Raw genomic sequence first — 24,606 nt, forward strand, 5'->3', positions numbered from 1 at the left:
AATACAACAATTCTGGGAATTGCAATTACAGCGCGTGTTTCATCCCCAACATTTCTCGTTTCACTACTCCACTTTCCCAGATGCTTAAGAAGAATCCTCCAGAATGGTCTGAAAAGAAGACAAATGCAGTCAAGAGTCTCAAGCTGCTCATCCTTCCAACACAGCCATTGAAGATTCCTTCTTCGGGGAAACGCATTCTTCAGACGGATGCTAGTGACACTCATTGGGGTGCAGTACCTTTGGAACAAGATACGACAAGGTACAATCTGTGAGATACAGAGTGGACAATTCAACCACACCAGCATTATCATTCTACTTTCAAGGAAGTATTAACAGTAAAAAAATGCCATTGAAAGGTTTGAATTCCAACTTGTTGGACATCATTTCTTTGTTGAAACGGATATGAAGTCTTTGATCAATGCTTCGTTTCCATGAGAAAAAGGTTCCACATCAACAGTTACTTTGCTAGGCAGAATGGTTCAGTAATATTCCTTCACCGTCCAACATATCAAAGGTCACACCAACCACCATTGCAGATTATTTATCCAGACCTAAAACTAAACAAGTGGTTTCCTGCAACCTAGATCCAAACCTGTTCCATGTTTTATGTTCCAACCATTAACCCAGCCAGTGCCTGTTCATCATCCGCTTCACCAAACCGTCCTCCCGCATGTACCTCCTGAATTTGATGACTGTTCGAACTCGTCCATTGATGAAATGCTACAACTCTCATGTTTTCTTACCAACTTCATGCATTGAAAAATGTGATCAATCCATGTATATATGATATGTTAGGGGTCCATCCAGATTACCCTTTTTTAAAAATCTTTTGTTTACCTCCAGGTCTTGATATCATATTTCCAGAAGAATTATTATGGTTCTTTTGGTTATGTTACTCAATACCACATTACTGTTCAATTCCGCCGTCCATCATATGTTGAAAAATTTCCCAATACTAGTCAACCTCAACCCCTGATTACCACTCTTTGATGACTTTTCTCCAAGTTCAAAACCCTCGACAAATGGAAATCCATGTTTTGCTCACCAACTTGCCCGATACAAAGGTTCTATGTCTACAAAATGGCAGGGTCTATAATGTTTTTCACAGACATCACTCTGACCGATCTGATGGCCTATATTTTCTCACCATCAAGTCACTTCATCGGTCTTATCCATACGATCTTGTCCATAATATGTTTGATCATCCGTTGAGACTAGATCAATTCAAAAAATCCTTTTGAAAAAAATCAGACCATTCCAGATGCACTATGGCCATCTTTCACGATGATGCTCTGTGGGAACTCTTTTCCTCCGACTACACTGAGAAATTGCTCCACGCCAAACAAACATGCATACGTTCCATCAATGCTAAATCCGATGACAATTCATTATATCCAGAATGGTGGTACCGGACTCATAGCCTGATACTGTACAAGAAGAAGAGCTTCAGCAGTCTCGTGATTACTATCTCCATAAATCCAGGCGACAACATACGTGAATGCCCACGTACATCACAGTGCCAACATCTCAGATTCCAGACATTTTCTTCGGATACTCATCCAGATATATCTCCCGACAAATGCCTGCTGACTGGATTCAATCAATGGTTGTCTCGACTTTCAGGATGAAGAATTGTGGCATGTTACAACTTGTCAGACGATTAAAGATCGCGTGTCTTAAATCAAATGGTGGTGTCCTTTATGTAAAATAGGAGTGGACTAAATGGTAATTTGCCTTTTCATTGTAATATCTCCCGTACCTTGTAAAAAAGTCAAGTATTGTAAACTTTTGTTTTGTCAATAATTGTAGGCTACTTAATGTTAAAAAAAAAAAAAAAATACCAAAGTCAAAAAGGTTGTCTTTTATTAATGCCTCATTTATGAGTGCTTGTCTCCTTTATCTATAATAAGGCTTTCCCCTTCTCGGGAGGGAGAGGAACTTTGTTGTAAAAACTTTGCAAACACTTTTGTTTCTCTACTCTTCTTTTCCATATTTTCTCTACACTTCCATACTTTCTCTACACATCTTCACTACATTCTTCCATGTTTCTTTTATATTTCTAAGTTTCCCTCAACCTCAAGGGTGTTGTAATACTCTGAAATGTTATAGATAGCAAAAGATTCCATATATGTTTTAATTTATGTTCTTTAACATGTTAATATTTATGTTTTCTTTATGTTCTTGTTCTTTTTTATGTACTGTTCTTCATTTATATTCATGTTCTATTAGTGGTTGTTAATATTCACTGGCCCTTTTAGATGATGTTAGAATCTGTGTGGGTGTACGTGTGTGTGGGATAAAAGGAGGGCCTTGACCATTTTTAGACCGATCGTTGTGTTGATTGGTTCTGCTTAGGTCGGCTATCATAGTTTCCCACATGCTAAACTCCATGACAATTGCAAAATTAAATAAATAAGATTGGTTTATTTTATGGTTTATCTTAACTAGAGTTAAACTCATTGTCTTGTTAAAAGTGGTCTCTCGGTCTCCCTCCCTGCAGAAAAAGAGTGTGACCATTTACATTCATAATTTTGACACGGTTTTCGATATATGTTTTTGCCACTTATTGCCACCAAGTTTTCTACCATCCACATACAAAAAAAGAGATTATGGCCATGTAGCAAATTCGAGTTGAAAATAAACTATTTACACTATTTCTAAAATTTTTAAGTCACTTTTTCGACAATATATCAATTCGATCTAAATATGTATTTTTAAATAAATAAAAAGAAAATCAAATTGAGTATATGCAAAGTCCTTCATTATCTAGAATCATTCTCTCAAGAGGAGAAGATATCAATAATATCATCACAGATGCTTTTATTGAGCATATATGACACCACAACATTTATTTTTAAGGTAACAACCACCTTCCATATCCTTAGATAGAGAGTACTGACTGTGAAAAGTCAAGAACTTTAGACTATGTGGCCACCTCTAGGATAAGTTTCACTTCACATGAAGACACGATTATTTACCTTTATGCATTTTATAAACAACATAGATGGTAAGTTTCAACTTCCCATTAGTTGCCTCAAACACTGATAAAGATCCGAATTAAGGCGTGGTTTGATGGCAACTTCAAGAGGTTTCAACTTGGGCAACGCAAGGCCCAAACCTTCCTGCATATCAACTGGCTTGCCTTCATTGTTGCCAAATCAAATCCCTGGAGTAGCCGAGCAACCGTTAAATGTACCAATGTTAACCCTGCAGTCATTCCAGGGCACGATCTTCTCCATAGCTAAAGGAATATACCCAAATTGTTGACCTTTATCATCAGTTTCAGCTTCAGTAGTATAAACCTTTCTGGCTGAAACTCATTCGCATCTTGCCAGATACGTGGGTCTCGGTGCAGCTTCCATATGTTAACAATCAAACGCGTGCCCTTGTGATTGATAACCACCGATGTTACAGTCTTCCAGGGCCTCACGGGGTCCTGTTACAGGACCTGGAGGATACAAGCGAAAAGTTTCTTTCACACCTGTTGGAGTATTTCAGGTCTTGACATCCGACTCCTGAACCCACTTTTCTCTTCCGACTGGTTGTCCAGCTCTTCTTGTACGGCCTTTAGAACTTTTGGATATTAACAACAGGGAGAGTACCCACGTCATGGCCACAGAGTGCTTTCTGCGCCAGTAAAGATTAGAATCTGCAAAAGAAAATTAATTAAAGAAGGCATTATATATATAGTAAAATAAATTGATGTCACGCTAACTTACGAAAGATGTTGCCTTGATGATAGTATCACGCGTATGGCCAGACATTACAGCGTCTTCTGGATTTTTGACAGCACACGTCCATGAGTCACGCTCAGCATTACTTTCGCCTTGTAATTTTCTCTGAATATGTTCTAAGCCAATTTCCGAGGACATGGTCGATTTCTTTAAAAGTTTTCATTGAACCACATGCCCTTGAAAATCCATCCATTCAAGCCATGGAATGACAACCGCAACAAAAACCCCAGACAGATATATTGCTTCTTTATGGCTCTCTCAATACGCCAGCCTCGCTACCTGTTCACCATACTCTCTAGGTGAAAATCGCTTTCCAGCTATCAGCTTCAGGTTTACATTGAAAGTGAAGTGCTCAATCAAGTTACTCATATTCCTCAACAGGATTGAATGAGTCTTTGCACAAAGTAATTTCAAACCTTTAACCAATGTCTCAATCTCCGAGTGCCTTGCGTGCTTTAGCATGTTCAAGTCGGTGACTCGAAAGAAGATCGGTGGTGGCTATTTTGCGAATCTCCCGCCAGTATGGTCCATAAGGGGCAGTGCAAAAATGGCGTTGTCATAGCCATATGTCTCCCCACCGATATATTTGGCCGCGAGCCAAAATTCTTCATTTGTAGTGAAGCATTCTTTCACAAATTCCCAACTGCTCACAATCAAAGTTTGGTGTTTACCAAGCTTAAGTGAGTAGATGGGGCCACATTATCAGCTATGGCTCAAGTGTTTTACAAACTGGAACCGAGGCGAGAGTAGGGGAAATGGCCTATGAGAGGCCACCCCCATTTGGTTGAGGGAAGCCATCTTCTTGTTACACTTGTTTCGTTAATTTGCTTTAGCTCTTCCATAAATGATAGAGTAGCAGAGCTAACGCTCTATAATTGATTGAGTGAAAGAGGAAAAATATTCCATGGTGGAGAGAGTGTGTTGTGGTAATCTGCATAACCTGCACTTCTATTTTAGTTGAGACTTGAGAGGACCTGCCAAGCCTTAAAAATATGTATTTATTATTTTTTAAAAATAGTTTAATTCTGTTAAAACTTGTGGTGTGTGGCTTTCCGCTTGCCAGAGCCTTTGTAGTACAGCCGCACACAAAAGAAAATGCGCAGCCCTTCTTATACAGAGTAATTAAAATCTCACTCAACATTATACAACAACGATTACCATACCTAAGAATTCTTAACAGAACTTTTTTTTTTTTTTTTTTTTAAGTTTTATGGAAAGTATAATATATAGTTTATTAATTAATAAGGTAAAAACTATAAGTAATAATAACATGGGCAGGGTGGAGGGTGGCTCATCAAAATTGAATTATGCATTAATGCATGTTATGTAGGAATAGGTTGATAATAAATTCAATAATAATATACTTACAAGATTTTATACAAAGTGAGGTAACAAAAGATAAATAGAAGAGTAAATAAAAAATTAAATTTATAAATCACTATTATTCATTTTTACCACATCACTTTATACAAATTTTTTGTAAATTTTTTTATAAATATAATATTACCTAATAAATTGTACCATAGATACCCAGGCCTCGTGTTTAATAGTATCTCTCCTACTCCACTCATATTAATGTCAAGATCTAAGTTTGTCTCCTCTTTTACATCATTATCAAGTGCCATGAAAATTTTCCATTAAATCTCCTACTCCACTCATATCTCAAGCTGTCCGGAGAACAAGTTTTGCATTAGAAAAACAAAAAACTGTAGCAGAAAAGCCAACCACCGCCATGTGTTCCACGACACATTTAATAGAATTATACAGTCCTTTTCATAAACATTTCAGGAGCTCAAGAGTATGCTCCCATCATCCTCAAGGTTTGTGGTGTCAGAGTTTGAATAAGAATGCCTAACAAAGTAAGTATAGTACAGTATTTGGAATTGTTAAAATAAAACCATTAGAGTATACTTTATGTATAAAAGATTTTACTAATCAGGATATAATCTTTATTAAAATCACATAATAATGGACTAAACGTATGGTATCGTACTATGCTTTAAATTAGTACTGGTTAATAAAATCCGTTAATATGCATAGATATCCAAACCATTAAATGTGGCGCATGATTTATCCCATGCGCTGCCGTTTTGAGTGCTGATCCTTTTTTTTTTTTTTTTTATCACTGGCCGGCACTTTGCATCAAAATCCAATGGCTGCCCTCCTCTCATTTAGTCAACGTAAAAGCAGCCCATTCTCTATTTTGTGAAACAGATTTTGGTTCTTCTTGGGTATATTTTGCTCTTTGCTAGTGTTCTTATTAAGTACTCAATTTGGTAATTTGGGCGATTGGGTGAATCATGTCGTAAAGGTTGTGTTTCCTTAAGTTAAGAGGAGTGAGTTAGATTTCTCTTAGGATTTATAAGGATTGCCGTGTGTGGGTGTTTGTTATAACAATTGAAGTGATTTGAGAGTTTTTGTCAGTTTATAATTTGTAAAAACGTTTTTGATATGTAGTGCAGTGGGCCTCAGTGTTTTGGAGTTCAAACTTGATCATAGCTTATTCAAATCTTCAACAGTAAACAACCATTAATTGTTTGTCTTCAATTATAGCTAATCTTGTGCGTATGATTGAACTTAATTGTGATTTGGTCACCATCGCAACAAGAAATAAGCTATATTGTAATCGTCTATCTCAAGGTTTGTGATGCGAGATGCGTGGGACGACTCATGATGTTGATTGTATTTCCAGCACTTCATCTTTCTATACTCGCCTCTTATGTTCTTAACATTTTATCATTATTTTCACTAATCAAATTGGCTTCACAGTCCGTAGTTAATTTTCTACAAATGTTCATCTCAGATATTAAATTTTTGCTTTGTGTAATCAACAAATAAACATTAAACTGATGTTTATATTTTGAACCAAGTAGAAATGAAATTAAGATTGAGTTCTGCAAACTTATAGGAGGAAAAACTCCAAAAGATAATGAATTCTTGTTCAGAAGCTACGAACTAATAAGAAATTATTATTAATTTTTAGAAAGAGACTACAGATCTAATTTTTTTTTTAATATATTACACAGTGCGGTAACTTTACCCTCACTTCAAAGGGTCCCTTAGAGGCTGGGACACTAGGGGTAAATAAGTGTAGATGCTAAAATTTATAGTTGAAAGAAGGTATAATCTGTAAGGTTAAAACCACTGACAATCTACTAAAGCTATACACAAAACAAACAAATGCGAAGCTTACGTAAACACGTGTGGTGTCTGTCGTAATACTCCGACGCTCAAGTCAGAAGCTATTTAGTGAGAGGTAAAGGAATGAAGGGTTACCGGAAGTTTAGTCAGAGACTAGAATTATAGCATAGGTGTATAACTCTTAAGAGCAAGAGCTTGTGGAGCAAGATCCAAATTGAATTGTAGTGGAGGTAAGACCCTTTTATATAATAGTCATAGGATCTTTGATTCCTAGTAGGACTTTGAATCCGCAAAGGCGAGTTCTGGTAAATAAGGAAAGACCTTGATTTACCCTAGTAGGAACTTTGAATCCACAATGGCAAAGCACTGGTAAATAAGAAAGACCTTGATTTACTTACTTTAGTAGGATCGAGAGTCATAATTCACATAAGATGCAAAATCTTGAAGAATTAGGATAAACCAAATAGGAAGTAGATGTATTAGGGCTTTTAGGGGACTCTGAACCTCGAAGTTATCATGGACCAATGAGTCTGACCCTAAGCGGGCTAATAGTGATGCCCCATATGGAGAGAAGTTGGGCTTAGACGATGGATCTGGCCCCTGACGTGAGCCTTACATGGGACAATCATAATTGAGCTACGACCTGGGCCTACACAGTAAAATCACTCGATTGGGCCTAACAAGGCCTAAGTTGATTTTTGGCCATACAATCAGCAGATTCAAAATATTTCAAAACTCAGTATGCCGATCAAGGGCCAATCCCAATATCCATCAAATTCTACTAGCTTATATATATATATAATATATTAATATATATATATAAATATAATTAATATATATTATATAATATATATATATATAGAGAGAGAGAGAGGAGAGAGAGGGAGAGAGAGAGAGAGAGAGGAGAGAGATGAGAGCTAGAGAAGAGAGAGAGAGAGAGAGAGAGAGTAAAACATTTATTAGTCATAATGGTAGAACAAATAATTGATTACTATGAGGAGTTATAACTTATAGAGGTGTAGTTACAAAATTATTATTTTTATTTCTTTTTAAATTCATGTTTAGTAATATAGTGTAGGATTTCAATTCATGTTTTAATAGTACTAGGATTTAATTCAACACTTAATATTACTTTTGAAAAAATAAAAGATATTGTCTAGGAACCAGTAAATATAAATGTCCTTGATGGATTGTAAATGCAATTGTTGCATGTCAATTGATGTGAAGCTACAAACAATTGTCAATTGTTTTTAGCACTACAAATTAAGACCCCCGATGTCGATGAATTGCAAGTATAACGAAGTAGATGAGGAGAATCAAAGAGTCATTACAAAATTGAGTGACCAGATTCGACAACTTCACTATACTAATCAGATGGATTTTAATGTTTTCGTCAATCATCCAATGAGCATAAGTCATGTATGCTTAATAAATAAGAAATCATTATACATTGGACAAGAAGAGAAAGGAAATAATCATAAGGATATAGTACGGAAATAAAAAAAGTTTAGTGCCAAAAAGCTCTAAACATTCTTGAGAGAGTTGAAATATTTTGGGTTCAACAAGAAAATGTCAATGCTAGTGAGTTATTAAGTACCAGCAGTTAAAAGATGTGGTAACAACTCTAAAGCACAAATTGTTTTCCAAAAACTTTAAATAAATATTTATTTTTTTTTATCGATATATATTTTTTGCAATATATAATATTATTAATGTGAAGGCATTCTTACGATTGAAATTAGAAAAATTATAACTTGCAATGTGAAGCTTATTCTTATTATAACTATCCAAATTTAAGCTATAAGGAGGTTATTCCTATATAGAAATCATTCAGAGCATTATTAGATATAAGGTGATCTCAAAGTTCGAATCTAGGAAATCAATGAAGGAAACAAGCCTTGTTGACCGTTAGGCTAAAGGCCAACCTGTTGAGTTAGTTAGCTTATATTGGAAACTAGTCCAAATATATGTGACCTATTTATTTGCATTGACCTAATTGAGTGTGAACAACCATTAGAAATGTCCACTTATACAAATTAGGTCCATCCAACAAACTAAAAAATTCTATTTCTATTTCTATTTTATAATTTTTAACCCTCTAAATTATTCTTTTTTACATCAGAATCCGAATGAAACAATTTCTCCTGGTTGTAAGTTGTAACTGCCATATCTGGCAATGACGTTCTACATCCTTTATATGCTTTCCAATTGAATCAATTTTTTATTTTTAATGACACTGTGTTAGTTTATAAGTAATGTATATAAACATTTTTTTTATTGCCAAAATTTCTAATAAAAAAGACAATAGTATATTGCATAAATTGAATGGACAATGAACAAACGTCCACTAGAATCAACGTTTAGTTGATGAAGTCAAAAGCATTCAAAATTAAATGAGGAAAAAGAATCCAAAACAAAGACGCACAAATAAAACTAAAGGGCTTCCACACTGCTTTTAATTCTTTTTACCAACTAAAAAGGGTACAAGGAAATTTACATCTTCATATAAAATCTATATTCTCACTTAGTCAATGCCGGTTGCAATTAGGGAATTAAATATAATATCTGTATTAATTCTATGCAATCCTGGTCCTGGCTAGTGGCCGCCGCCTGCTAACTTGTTTAAATCAATTACCTTATGCCAAATTTTCAATCTATCTCCATCTGAAAGGTAAACAGAGAAAGCACACATTAAGATTGAGCAATGAGTCACGGAATTGGTTCAGCTGGAAGAAAATCATGCTTCCATGACTGCATCACATCAACCTTCTCAACCACAAACTCCATGCTTCAACCTTGTTCATACGTTGCTTTCAATTCCATCTTCCAAAACTCAGTTTTCCCTCAAAACTCAATCTGGGTCTTTTCACAAACAGAGCGAGGGCCTCTGTCGTTAACAGTTTGTACATTGGACAGAGAGTTTGTACGACTGTGGGCATTTCAGAGAGTGGAACACTCACAGAGATCAAGCAATCTTACAAGCAACTTGTACGAAAATATCATCCTGATGTGTCGCCGCCGGAGAAAGAATAGAAGAACACACGAAGAGGTTTATTCAGGTACAAGAAGCGTACGAGACTTTATCCGACCCCATAAGCAGAGCTTTGTATGATAAACATTGGCTTTGTCTTCGAGGAAAGAGGTAATTGCTTGATTTCCAACTATCTTTACATTAAAACTATACTATAATTAATTGTTGATATTGGATATTGGAATGGAAGTGGAAAAGAGAGTGGCGGAAGCAATGGCAGTCTCAACTGACACGGCTGAGGGAAGGAGCATGAGGCAGGATTCGAGGGCCAACATGTCATGGGGAGCAGAATGCGCGGAGAGATCAAATCAAAACTAGAGATTACCATCAGTTTACCATATTATATTGAGTAAATGGCGATCAACATTGAGGCTTTGATTTGTTCGTGTATATATTTATGGTTTTCATGGTTAAGTTGAAAAATATCAAACAATCAAAAGTTGTAATAATCAAATCATACATAGTTGAGTTGGTTCCAGCTGCATGCAAAGATTATCGTCCATCCCTTACATCACTAATATATACTCAGAAATTAGGCATATTTTCACAAATGGTAGGATTTGACGGGGACTTCCTTTCACGAACCTACGGGTACCATAGCTAACTCATCTAAATAATTAGCAAATAAATTATTATATCCTCCACAAATTACTTGTTATAAAGAACAAAATTAAAGATAAAATGTTGTTATGCGCATGGATTTACGTCACGTGTCTAAGGTGGGTTGTTCCATTTATGCTGCATATCATTCTATCTGAAGTTTATTTACTTGTTAGTTTCCAATGTAATTATATAAAGCCTATTTTTTACTCTAATTAAGGGGGCTCATTCATAACTTGTGCAAGAAAACAAAACACACTAATATGGAAGCAAAGAAAGCAATACAAAAAAGGGATGTAGATTTATATTAAGCATTCGAATTACTTAATTTTTTTTTTTTTTTTGTATGTATTGTTTGATTTATATTTCACAATCATCCAACATCAGAATTCAGGTTTTACACCTCCTAATAGATTCTATTCAGATCTAAGTACTTTCATTGTAAAAACTCCATCACAAAGTCTTGAACAAGTATGTATGTGTCAACCACCTACATTGATTTTTCTATGGATATTCTTAATTGCTAAATGCTGTCCTTTATATAAGTTTCTTTAATAGTAACAATGTAATGTACTATATTTCAATTTATTTCTCAAGTAAAAAATGTCAACACGTTAGAAAAAGAAAAGGTAAGAAAATAACAATTACCTTCAAATCGTTAATTATTTTCGTAATTTAGGAACAGAAAAGTCAAAATGGTGGATGGGCCTAATCTAAGAAAAATGATGGCCCAAATGTAATGGGTCTAACATATTTCGGGGGCTTGGAGGTGTGCTTTACTGATTAGCACAGGAAATTATGGAATCAAGAAGAATCGATTTTAAATATAACAGAAACGGTAAGCAAATCCTAGACTCCCACTTCTGCGCATACTTGCAATCAAGGCAGCTAATTTCTGGACATCCTCTCACTAGTAAGTTTCCATTTATCTAAATTTAATTGCCCAGATTCTAAATTTTGATTGTTTTGCTTATGATTTTGGTGTGTGCAGCAAAGCTCCTGGACCAGGAAGTGTGGATGTGGTGCAACCTCTTGACAGAGAGAAGGTCACTCTTGAAGAATTCAAGCTAATTAAGATGCAAATGGCCAGTTGTATGTGCTCTCTCTCTCCTTCTCTTTCCATCCTCGTCGTATTATGACCGTTTCTGTTTTGATGTTTAGATGGAATCTTAATTTTAGCATCTTCTTAATTATATATTATTATTAGTATTATTTTTGGTATAAATTTCATGCGTCTGAGAATTTTTTTATGCAGTTAGGAAGTATCTTGTCTGGATTGAGGTCTTTTTTTTTTCTTAATCTGCTGTGTTTCTTATTAAGAAAAAGGAGAAAAAAAGAAAAAGAAAGAATTTCATTCAGTCTCTCAAATTCTTTGAAGAATTGACATCAAAAATTTCATCTTCAATGTACAATAATTCGAGAAGCTAATGCGGAAAAGAAAAATTGGAAGTTGAGGATGAAGTGGTCATAGTATCAGAATTTTAAGTAATCGATAGAATTAAACTGGTTACTGAAACACTGTAATTTTATTGATTATAAACAAGATTCAGGATAACAAAAGTTGTTTTTTTTTTTTTTAATTTTGTCACTGTATTTAGGAAAGGGTTCTTGTAGTTCTATTTTTTGCTTTTGCATTTCTTCACCAGTTAACAATTTTTTTTGAATTTGTGTCTTCTTTTTCCAGATATCAAAAATTGGTCAAAAGTGAAAGTGAGGCAGAGGTTTGATCTTTCTCCAGATGTTTTATGCAATTCTGCAAATCACTTGCACCCTGTTTGAGACTTAAAAGAGAGAGAGGAATCAGTGAACATGTATTTCATCCTTTGTGTAGGTGCACCCTGTCTAGAAAAAACATATGAACATGTAGTTGGTTATGGTAAATTGCATCTGGTAAAGAAAATCACAGAGGAAAAGTTCAATTTCTATATAATTTTCGGATTTTAAGGTCCAAAAAGGTAGAAATCTAGACTGTAGTTTATTGTTTCTGTAGGCATCTAAAGGTTATGTGCATAATTAATTGTAATACTATATTATTCATGCATTGATTAGACTCAGTGGGCAACTTTATGAGTACAATGTTTCATAGAAATGCACACCCATCTAACATAATTGCTTTTTAAAGAATAAATTATTCTTTGCAAAAAGAAGGGCAATATAAATTTCTATTATTCAACCTACAATTCAACTGAAAAAAGATAATTATGCCTGTTATTTTAGAGTTTTCTTTCAGCATTAAGAATACAATATACCTCTTGTACATGGTTCTTCAGTTATGTGTAAATTCGCTTTGTCATATAAAGTTAATCAAATACACAACATTTATTTTGTATAGTAAAGGATTTTATAGGTTCGTATAAAACATGTAAAATCAAATGATAATTTGTCACTTATAGCAAATAAATTGTTTGTTTAGGCGATCAAAAGACTTTACACAGAATGTTGCTTTATGGTGTAACGAAGAGTAGATAGTGTATTGATATGATTAATTATGTTTTGTCACTTTAGAAAGTTGATATGGGCCAGATGTTGATCTCTAATAAATGGTCTTATCTTAGGGTAGTGGCCACTGCAGTTACATATATGAGACAGTTTTTACAAAGGTTATACTGCATAATTGTCTGATTGATGAGAGAAAAGTGCGCGTTGTTAATGACTAGAGACTCATGGCTCACTCTGTAACTTAGATATATTTGTTCTCGTAGCCATTTTATCCTTAAATACTTATCATTTCCTAAACTTTGGGAGTTGTATTCAAAAGCACTTGATTCTAACGGTTTTTTGACAACTTACTAACTGTAACTTCTCTCTCTGATTTTAGAAAGAGTATGACAGAATATGATCCCATCTTGTCGCTCCAACTTGCTTGTACTTGGCATCAAAAGCTGAAGAAAGCACAGACAGGCCGACTTCTACCATTTTACATCAAAAAAATATGTAATTACTTTGGTTTCCTCCAAGTTTAGTTATTTGCATTTTTTTTTCTGTGATATGTGTTGAGAACCTACCACTTTTTCTTTACAGATGCTGATGAAAAGTATAGATATGAGTCAAAGATATACTCGAAATGGAAATGAAGATTTTAGAAGCTCTTAACTATTATTGGTTGTATTCCATCCGTACGTTCACTTGTGCAGTAAGCATTTCTTCTCCTTGTGACATTTAGCATTGTTGTTTTGTTTTATTCTTTCTTTAATTTCAGGACATAGTTTTATAAATAAGAGGAGTGTGCCACAAGAGAAAGAGAGGGGGGGTTGGGATGGGGAGTTTGACTCTATTAGCGTCTTCAACTATTTTACAACAACATTGATTAGAAATGCCAACATCTTTGTGAAATCAGCAAGATTTGATTGACACGACCTGCATATTGTTTCATGGACATAGCATTAGTGTAGATGTATAATTTTCATCCAATAGTAGTTTTCATTATGTTGAACTTTGTACATTATTTGACCCATGCAAGCTCCTATGCTTCTCGCACATGATAAGCTGGCCATATTATATATTGTGTTTAAAGAGATTAATATATAGGTGCTTATCTTATTTCTTTTTCCATTTTGGATATGTTCTTTTGGACATATTTATAGTAAAATGTTTTGCAATTCAACTGCAGCATTTATAAACTCACAATGATAAACTATTTGAAGTGGAACTTTTAAGTACCTAGTTAAAGTTTCTTATTTTGACCTCTTGCTATTGCGTGTGTATAGTCTATATAGCCTTATTTTTATGTCTTGGTTGGATCCTTTGTCTTTGCTGTATTCTTTGTTTCTTAACAACAATTAGCTTTAGAGGTTCTTTTGACCTCTGAAGCTCATTTAGAAAAAGAAAATTCATAATCTTGTGGAATCTAGACCATAGGAGGGACTAAGTACCTACTTCCACCTTTTTCATAAATTTAGAAGTAAAAAACCCTAACTGCCAAATTTCATTAATTTTGTCCTTTGATTCTATTTTAACTATCTTTTCAATGAAAATATCTTATTTGATGACAATTTTTCTTCTGTTTTTATCCTTATAGGTTGTTGCAGGATGTTGGCATGAATGACATGAATATGATTCCATTTGCCTGGTAAGATCTATGATAATCTTTTCCAGTTGTTTCTAAAAATGTTTCAGTGTTCTTATTCTCTCTCTTTGCTGTTGATAGTTTCATTTTCTACCAAATTATGCTTTGTTAATGCTCTTTTCTTTTCAGAGGCTGAAAAAGTTCAAGCTTCTGGTGGTAGAATTAAATATAGGTAGATTTTAAGGATCTCCATACTGAAAAGAAGAGATTATTGGAAGAGTTACTCTTTTTGCTTGTAATATCCTTGTCATCTATCTTCTTCATAGTTAGGTGCATAGATGGGTAATTTAGTAGTTTTCTGGTAAAATTTATTGGTGTATCTGTCTCAAATTTCCAGTGCTGGTAGCTCAATCTTTCTCTGACAGGGAAATTCCAGTTAAATAACAACAAGACATATTATGTGGAAGAATTGTGACTAGATAGTGCTTGCGAAATAGGATTCAGGGTTGCAGTCTTTCAGAGAGCTACACATATTTATTGATAAATACTATGTTATTTTAAGTTTTTGTTCCGATCAACTCTCTTTATGCCAGTATTCATTATGGTTTTATTTAGTGTGTCACCATGTTTGGGTTTTAATTTGAAGATAGAAATTTGCCCTAACCCAGGCATTCTGAAAACAGGGGACTCGCTAATGATACGTACAAGATGGACCTTATTCTTGTGCACCCTCCTCATCTGATTGCTTTGGCTTGTATATACATTGCCAGTGTATATAGGGAAAAAGATAACACTGCATGGTTTGAAGAGCTTCGTGTTGATATGAATGTAGTGAGTATTCTAAATCTTATTCTTTTCATTGTTTTATACTGCCTCCGACTTATCATTTTAAATCTATTTTCATAACATGTACTGGGGCTAGCTTGTTTATAATAAAGAATAATCTATATTTTGACAGGTGAAAAATATTTCAATGGAGATATTAGATTTCTATGAAAACCAAAGAATGATCACAGAAGACAGGATAAATGCTGCCTTCAGCAAACTAGCTTCGAAGCCTTAAATGTTTAGGTGACTCTACTGCTTGCTAGAATCTCATGTTATTAAATCTTACTTTCTTGTGCAAGTAAATGCCATGATGTAGCCTACTAGTAAAATCATCAAATCTTGCTTCTCTAGACCTTTGGTCAGAGCTATGTTTCACTCAAAACGATGGTTAGCTATGTTATGATGAACTCTCAAAGTGAGGCTTTTGACATGTTATGTTGTGCCAATTGTGAGATATATTCTAGATTTACTTTTTGAATCTAAGACAGGGTATTGTGTTAGGACACTTGTATGTTTCCATTTAAAATGCACGAAGCCTTGCATTCTTTCTCTTCCATAATTAAAAAAATGAATGAATGAGCGAACTGCAATATGCAGGGCAAGAACAAGCAAATGCTTACATGGGTTACGAGGACAGATGATTAAACTAAAGCAAGCTTCCCAGATAAAAAATACTAGGAATATGAGATGCATAGATCGCTGCCGTTCCCACTGAAAATTAACTGTGTTACTTTACATATTGTTATCATCATCGCACGCATAAGTTTTGAACTTTTTAGTGAAACTGTCGTTGACTCTAAAAAAACTTGGGTCTTTGGCTCACTATATTGAGGAAACCCCGCTTCCAGTTTTTGGCAAATCCAGTGTTCCAGTATTCCAAATTACAGATTTCAAATGTGTCAAGGGTAAAGTGTCAAGAGGATACATTTATAATTTAGAATTTAAAACGTCTTTCTCTATTTATCGTGTATCTGATACAGCAAGTAAGATTATAAGATAGGCACATATATATATAGGTGCTTATGATCTACTGCAGAAATTAACTAATAAAATCTTTTTTTGCATAATTAACAATTTGACACATCATATCTCATACTTGAAAAATTGAACGTCCATGAATGTTCTCGGCTTCTGCTATTTCTTCTTAGCCTGCTTCTTCGCTGTAGAAACAATCAAAATTAAAATCTCAAAATACGATGAGAGGAAAAAAAAAAAGGGGCAGAAAAACGTGTTACTAACCCAATTTCCTCTTAGCTTCAGATGCTGCAAAAAACTCTCTCCATTCATCAGTCAGAACAAAGATGGGCTCCTCAGCTGCTTCCTCTTCCTCTTCTACTAAACCTTTGTTGTCCTCATCTTGCAACGTCCACGTCCTATTCATCACACAAGACCAGTAAGACTCAGAAAAACCAACATAAATTGTTCTCAAATTTAACTAAGCTCCTCTGTGAGTGGTTGAAAACATAATATTCGAATACGGGCAGACATAACTGCATTTTAACTTGTGGAAGTTAAGCACCAACTGTAGATTAAAACAAAGAAAAAAAAAAACTACTCAAACAATGGTCAATATGTTTGTTGGAAGAATTGAGTTTTCAATTTATTGATTTATCATTAAAGAGTTACACCCTTTGTATAGGGAGTAGACGATCTCCTAAATCCCCTAATTATGTCAATTGCGATTACACAATATTCTGTCTGACATAATTAAGAGATTACATAATCTCTAAAATATTCTGAGATCGTATACTTAACATAACTAAAGGATTATATAATATTTACATGATTACAAAAGATTTACACAATACTATGAAAATCTTAACACTCCTCCTCAAGTTGGTGCATAGATGTCACATATGCCCAATTTGTTTAACAATTGTGAGAAAATACGTTTAGAGACAGCCTTGGTAAGAATATCAACCAATTGATCTTTTGATCGAATCTTGGACAGTTCAATAATCTTTTCGTCTAACTTTTCTTTAATAAAAAATCTATCTACTTCAACGTGCTTCGTACGATCATGTTGAACTGGATTGTGAGCAATGTCACATGTTACTTTATTATCACAATAAAACTGAATTGGTTGATTAGGTTGATAACTCAAATCTTGTAGTAGAAATCTTAGTCACAAAGCTTCACAAATCTCAAGTGTCATTCCCCTAAATTCTGTTTCAACGCTTGAGCGTGTCACAACATTCTATTTCTTGCTTCTCCACGTGACTAGATTACCTCCTACAAAAGTGAAATAACCAGAAGTAGATCGTCTGTCATCCACTGCTCCAGCCCAATCAGCATCAGTATATGCATGCACATTTTGGTAGTCCTTATTTTTAGAAAATAAGATTCCCTTTCCAGGAGCATGTTTTAAATATCTCAAGATACGCATATCTGCGTTCATATGCTGCTCTCTAGGATTATGCATGAACTGATTGACTATACTCAATGCATAAACAAGATTTGGCCTAGTGTGAGACAAGTACATCAATCTTTCCACAAGTATCTGATATCTCCCTTTGTCAATTGATACTTGATTAGTCTTGATACATAATTTCAAACCTTCTTCAATTGGTGTATCTGTTGGTTGACATGCTGACATACCAGTTTCCTGCAAAACATCTAAGACGTACTTTCTTTGTGATAGAAAAATACCTTTGTTAGATCGAGACACTTCGATTCCAAGAAAATATTTTAAAGAACCTAGGTCTTTCATTTCAAATTCTTTTGACAAGTACTTTTGCAGAACCTTTCTTTCTTCTGGATCATTTCCAGTGACCACCATATCATTCACATATACAATAAGTGTAGTGATCTTACCTTGCTGTTTCTTTAGGAACAATGTGTGATCTGAATTGTTCTAATCGTAGCCAAAAGACTTCATAGCTTTTGTAAACCTCCCAAACTATGCCCTTGGAGATTGCTTCAACCCATAGAGCTTTTTTAACTTACATACCTTTTGGTTGTACTTTTCTGGTGAAATACAACCTGGTGGAGGATCCATATATATCTCTTTTAACAATTCTCCATGGAGGAAATCATTCTTCACATCAAATTGTTATAATAGTCAATCAAGGCTTGCAGCTAAAGATAATAAAACACATACCGTGTTGATTTTAGCTACAGGTGCAAATGTCTCTGTATAGTCTATCCCATGGGTTTGAGTGTACCCTTTAGCTACTATCTTGACTGTGATACCAAGTGCTTGACTAGCGAGTGAGGAGTTTGAGCCAAAAACTATCTCCATTAACAGACATGACCCAACATATGAGCTTGAGCGTGCCTAGTCGCTGTGGGATTCCAACACTCCCCCTTACGGTCAAGCCTATATATTAGGTTATGCCTGTTCATGGAGGTAGTTTTTGACTCAAACTCCCCACCCGCTAATCAAACACTTAGCTCAACTGAACCTGGACTCTGATACCATGTTTGTTTGAAGAACTGAGTTTTCAATTAATTGATTTATTACTAAGGAGTTACACCCTTTATATAGAAGTAAACGATCTCCTAAATCCCCTAATTATATCAATTACTATTACACAATATTTTGTCTAACATAATTAAGAGATTTTATAATCTCTAAAATATTCTGAGATCATATATTTGACATAACTATAATTAAAAGATTACATAATATTTACATATTATAAAAAAAATTTACACAATATTATGGAAATCTTAACATTTTGCCAATTCAAATTTTAAATATTATTTAAGATATTGTCATTAAGGGTAGACAAATAATGATGAAGTTGAAATTTTAACGTGGTGGCCGAGATTTCGACCAGAAACCCAAAAAAGCAAAACAAGCAGAAGTAGCAAACAACAAAAGAAAAGAGTTGAGGCAAACTTACTGAGCATCATAATGAGAAGTATGTTTAAAAAGGGGAGACTCCGCCTCCAAGATGAAATGGTTCTGCAAAGGCTCTGAATTTTGTTGTGGATGAAGAGTAAAAGTAGCGTTTACATGATGGGTATGATGATTTATGTGGTGGTGAGGGCAGATGATCAAGTGAGGATGGTGAGGCAAGAAGGTCAAGGGATGATGGTGATGGTGATAGTTATGGTGACGGTGATGGCAGTGGCGATGATGAAAATGATGATGATGATGATGGTGGTGGTGGTGGTGGTGGTGGTGGGGAAGTGAGCTCGATGTCCATGCTCTGCATCTGTGTGAAGGTTCCATGGCGCACTAGTTTTGTTTGCTAGTAGGTTTTATAACGATTGCTTGCAATTTCCTTGGGCTTTGGGCTTTCCGAGTGCAAAATCATCTTGGGTGTTGTTATTTAAATCTCGTTCAATCTCTTTCTAAGCCCTAATAACAGTTTTATATATTTTTCAAAACTATAATTACTAATAGTATGGTTTTATAATGAAGAAAATGGTGCATAGTTTTTAAAGAGGAAATATGTTGTTATATGAATGTATTGAGAGTTAACTTGAGATTAAAAAAAAAAATGGAGATTGAATTTAGAGTTAATTTGAGATGAAAAATGGTGAATCAAATTTAACAGGGGAGAGAAAATAGCTCATAAAATTTAATGCGAAAAAGAAAATAGATGGTGGGGTTAATAAAGAAGTTTAATTTAGGAAAAAAAAAAAAAGGAACAGCCCTGAAATAAAATGAAATATATTCGTAAATAATACTTTTAAAATGATTTTAATAATTTTTTAGACTTAGAAAGATAATTAATAGGGCTACAAATACACCACTGATTCATCTTTCTCCAGATAGAGTTGGGTGACTTCAATTGGCCCGAACCATGACTTGGTTTCCATGAGCTCCATCCACAGCTGTAGATTATGTTATGTCCCATGCAGTTGTTATCCTTCTTTATTTTAAAATATGTAAAACCAAAATTACTGTTGTCAACAATGAAACTCAACTAGCAGCCATGGCCCATGACGATGAGCTTGCTATCCTGTAAATCATTGTTCTTCATTAATGGGTTATTTAGACAAAATCAAGTTGCAATTTCGAGTAGGAGCTTCCATAAGTGTAAAGTGTGTAAGCTCACCTAACCCCATCAACTAGAAGTTTGGTGAATCCTGAATTGACCAATGACTTACATTAATTTAATCCATTGACAACTTAATCAATACTCAACCATCACCAACTCAAGTGTTGATTCCATGCTGGTGGGATCAGAATCTTTACTTATGCTCTGACATATTTGAAATTAAAAATCTTGTTGGTTGGAAGTTCCCACCTAATGCCAGTCAAATTCTTTTACAACTTTGATTTAGCTTTTCCTATTTTATTCCCAAATAAAAATATCTAAACTGGATGGGGGAGAGTTGGTGATAGGAAGGTGGAAATCTTAAACAATAGCCAAAAGTGTGTGAAAGTACAAAACTAGATTTAGATCCGGAAGACGCGGGTACATATTTCATATTTGCAGTAGTGGGTTGGTAACATGTAGTAATCTCTTCCCTAACCCATTTTCCGTTAGTTTTGCTGTTTTGGTTCCATTTTAATGGAGAAAAGATAACGATTAACTAGAGATAAATAGAAAAGAGAGGATTAGTAAAGGCAGATGTATGTAGGGACACAGATCTGGCGGTCCCGTACAAAAGCAGCACCTACCTCATGTGGAGATGGGTCCCGCTTTACGATGACCAAAACTATTATTATTCTATTTTATATTTAATCTTTGATACTATGAAACCTAATATATATACTTTGCAAGATCCAGTATCCACACATTCCGATAATTAACGCCAACCCTACGATTTCTTATTTTCTTATTATCATCTTTATAGTTTATACCCTCTCTTTCTTTATATTTCTCGCTTTTCGTCTCTCACTACCATCATTTCAGCTCCTCTGGGCCTAATAGTGTTTGATTTCGATTCATGAGTGTATTTTTCTATTTTCTATCCTCTTGTTAGCTCAAGTTTTTTATTTTCTCCTTCATTCATTTTTCGTTTGCATTTGTTTTATATCTGGCTCCTTGGGATTTTCAATATTCGTATTGTTTCGTTTGTTGTTGATTGTTGGTCGATTGAAAGATTTCATACACAGGCTGTGTTGTATTTTTAAGTCTTGTCTCTGATTAATTGCAAAGCTTTGGTTGTTCTTTCATTGGCTTGGTTTAATTTGTGATTTGGGTGGGTGGTGTTTCTGGGATTTGTTGAGTCTGTCAATGGGCGCTTTGGATGAGGGGCATTTCCACGTGGAGCTTCAGAATGGAGTGAAACTGAGTGGCCTTGAGCTTGGTTTTGAGCAAGAACCTGATACTCTTGCTATTGAAGATGCTGTCAAAGTTCTCTTGCAGGGCTTAGGTGAAGATGTCAATAGAGAAGGTCTCAAAAAGACCCCTCTTCGCGTCGCCAAGGCTCTTCATGAAGGAACAAGAGGTGCCCATTCTTATTATTCACTTTATTCTGGTGATTTTACTGGAAACAATAAATTTGTATGCTAGTGATTGTTTTTCATTGAACCTTAGTCGGTATGAAGCTATTTTTTAAACATAGCATGTCAACGTCTAATGTGAAGTATCGATAATTTGAACTTTCTGCATATTGTATTACATATGGGAAATCTTTTAAATTTTAGATGGTTATGGCTATTTCATGCTTTTCCTTTATATTTCAACAGATAGCTGCATGAACGAAGTTGTTTTCTATAATTTCATCACTACATCCTTTACTTTAGTTCTTGGTCCTTTTCAGGCTGTTTGGTGGACAGCTGAGCAGATTTATTTTTACTAAAATTGCGGGATTGCCCTGTGTGACTTTTTCTTCAATGAACTCCACCTGTACTATTAGTAGCTTTTTCAATATTTTTGCTTTTTGTTTCATAATTGCTTACTCTCTTTATGCTGCAAATTTACTATGATTTCTTACTGTTTCTATATTACAAGGCCACCCTAATTGCTTTGCAGTCTTCTCTCTATATGGCATGGTCACTAGGATTGTCATTCTAGGACATGCTTCATTCACATATACCCTGTTCTTGTTCGGCCAAATAAAGCAGAATACTTTCCAAAGAGCCCTCATGGATAGAGAGAACATCAGAGAGTATGAAAGAGTTTTACTTTTTCCTTTCCCCAGACAACCAACCCCCAGCTGCCGGATGTAGTTGAGCTATATAATGGAGAAACCAGTGTGCGATCAATTTATTGTATCATTTTGTTGATTGTTAGTGAAGAATTAGGATTATTAAACTTGTGAAATAGTGGAGGGGGTCTAGAAATGTAGTTTACACAAGTTATACCTAGGTTCAATAATAGGAAGGATATTAGTTATGAATCTCTTATGTTTTCTCTTTTTTGATGCTTCTGTAACTAGTTGATAATAGTGAGATGTATGTTGATTAATGCCTAGGAAGCATGGGGTGGCTTATTACACAGCTGTATGCACACAATATATCTGTTAGTTATTATATTTACTGGTGAATTCCCCTAGGTTATTGCACTAAGAATTTGGTGACTGATTCAGTAGCTGATTTGTCTGGCATTTTGCTTTTTCTAGACATTTTGACTCCCCAATGACGATTGGTATAGTAGTTGTTCGTTATAATATCAATTGGTATAAGTTCTTGTCTTTTTGCAACATGTCTTGCTTTTCAGCATTAATTTCTATAATGGCTCCATGGCCCATACCTAGTTCTGGTAGGTGTAAGAGAGATTGTTAACGTGGCCCATACCTACCCCATATTTCTCTTTTATCAAGAGAAGATATAAGGTGCAGAAGATTTGTTGTGTTGTGGGAATGTTGCAACATTCAAACATCATACAGGGGGGCAAATTGAATTAATTAAATCATTTGGTATAAACAGATAATTATTCATCTTTAATTGAGTAAGAGGCCTTTCTTTTCTCAATTCTATAGTTATTCAGCCTTAAATGCACCGTGCCAAGATGTGTATGTATATTAATTAATTTGGAATTTTTGGTTTGGCTTCTAATTGTTGATCAAGGCATTTGTTACTTTTTTCAGGTTACAGACAAAAAGTGAAAGACATTGTTCAAGGTGCTTTGTTCCCTGAAGTAGGTTTAGATAATGGAATTGGTCATGCAGGAGGAGTGGGTGGGCTTGTGATTGTTCGAGATCTTGACCTTTTCTCTTACTGTGAATCTTGTTTGCTTCCATTCCAAGTTAAGTGTCATGTTGGCTATGTGCCCTCTGGTCAACGGGTTCTGGGATTAAGCAAGCTTTCCAGAGTAGCTGATATCTTTGGAAAACGGCTCCAAGACCCACAGCGTCTTGCAGATGAAGTGTGTTCAGCTTTGCACCATGGAATCAAGCCAGCTGGTGTTGCTGTCGTACTGCAATGCTTACACCTCCATTTCCCAAATCTGGAGTCAGCCTTTCTTGACCCTAATCACCAAGGTTGGGTAAAGGCACGGGTGTGTTCAGGTTCAGGGGTTTTTGAAGATCAAGATGCTGATGTTTGGAGTGATTTTTTGAGTCTTCTGAGATTCAGAGGTGTAAATGTGGATAAAACTCGTATTAAAGACTATACTGAAAGATGTTGGTGTCCATCCCAATCTCCCTTAACTGCTAAAATTTCTTCTAAGCTAGAACCAGTCAACCAAGGAATGGTTGCTGCAGTTACTTCAATTCTTAGATCTCTGGGGGAAGATCCATCAAGGCAAGAACTTCTGGGAACTCCTACTCGTTTTGTGAAGTGGTTGATGAACTTTCAGAACACAAATCTGGAGATGAAGTTGAACGGCTTTGCTTGTGGTAGAATGGATATTCTTAAACCCAATGGAGAACTCAGCTGCAATAAGGAACAAATACATTCTGAGCTTAGCTTACCATTTTGTTCTCAGTGTGAGCATCATTTACTTCCTTTTCATGGTGTTGTACATATTGGATTCTTCTGCACCGAAGGACTAAATCCAATTGGAAAATCCCTTTTACAGTCAATAGTACATTTTTATGGTTTCAAGCTCCAAGTACAAGAAAGACTCACTAGGCAGATTGCTGAGACTGTTTCATCACTCTTAGGGGGGGATGTGATGGTAGTTGTAGAGGCTAGCCACACCTGTATGATCTCCAGAGGGATTGAGAAATTTGGAAGTAGTACAGCTACTATTGCTGTGCTGGGTCGATTTTCAACTGACCCTGCTGCCAAGGCAATGTTTTTGCAGAGTATTCCAAAGACTACATTGGGAGGTTGATAATTGTAACCACCCGTGGATGTTGTTATAGAAACAAATAGATAAAGCCATTTCTTTGCCATTCTTGATGGATACTTGCGCATGGCAGGGGATAAGTTGTGATAGACCTGTCATGGTTGACTCAAGTCATTCTTGTTC

The 24,606-nt window shown here is 35.1% G+C and overlaps 2 protein-coding genes and 1 pseudogene across 2 annotated transcripts; 2 read left to right on the forward strand and 1 right to left on the reverse strand.

The window, feature by feature from the left end:
* Positions 1-15,823, forward strand: part of LOC116144266 — a 29,693-nt pseudogene extending 13,870 nt beyond the window's left edge.
* A 640-nt stretch (positions 15,824-16,463) lies between these two features.
* LOC116144168 (uncharacterized histidine-rich protein DDB_G0274557-like) lies at positions 16,464-19,561 on the reverse strand. The gene is made up of 3 exons (XM_031429625.1): positions 19,189-19,561; positions 16,580-16,713; positions 16,464-16,500 (listed from the first exon to the last, which is right to left on the reverse strand). The coding sequence occupies exons 1-3, from the start codon at positions 19,518-19,520 to the stop codon at positions 16,475-16,477; spliced, it is 492 nt and encodes a 163-aa protein (XP_031285485.1). The 5' UTR covers positions 19,521-19,561; the 3' UTR covers positions 16,464-16,474.
* A 1,549-nt stretch (positions 19,562-21,110) lies between these two features.
* On the forward strand, positions 21,111-24,554 carry LOC116144260 (GTP cyclohydrolase 1). Its single transcript, XM_031429719.1, has 2 exons — positions 21,111-21,694; positions 23,279-24,554. The coding sequence occupies exons 1-2, from the start codon at positions 21,481-21,483 to the stop codon at positions 24,466-24,468; spliced, it is 1,404 nt and encodes a 467-aa protein (XP_031285579.1). The 5' UTR covers positions 21,111-21,480; the 3' UTR covers positions 24,469-24,554.
* Positions 24,555-24,606: the final 52 nt, after the last annotated feature.

The sequence above is a fragment of the Pistacia vera genome, unplaced genomic scaffold (genome assembly GCF_008641045.1).
Source record: "Pistacia vera cultivar Batoury unplaced genomic scaffold, PisVer_v2 Contig44, whole genome shotgun sequence".
Lineage (NCBI taxonomy): Eukaryota > Viridiplantae > Streptophyta > Magnoliopsida > Sapindales > Anacardiaceae > Pistacia > Pistacia vera.

Coding starts and splice junctions, on each gene's coding strand:
- LOC116144168 (XM_031429625.1), bottom strand. CDS start 19,520: ATGGAACCTTCACACAGATGCAGAGCATGGACATCGAGCTCACTTCCC. Junction 16,714..19,188: donor ACTTCTCATTATGATGCTCA/GTAAGTTTGCCT, acceptor TGTGATGAATAG/GACGTGGACGTTGCAAGATG. Junction 16,501..16,579: donor TGAAGCTAAGAGGAAATTGG/GTTAGTAACACG, acceptor TTGTTTCTACAG/CGAAGAAGCAGGCTAAGAAG.
- LOC116144260 (XM_031429719.1), top strand. CDS start 21,481: ATGGGCGCTTTGGATGAGGGGCATTTCCACGTGGAGCTTCAGAATGGA. Junction 21,695..23,278: donor TCTTCATGAAGGAACAAGAG/GTGCCCATTCTT, acceptor TACTTTTTTCAG/GTTACAGACAAAAAGTGAAA.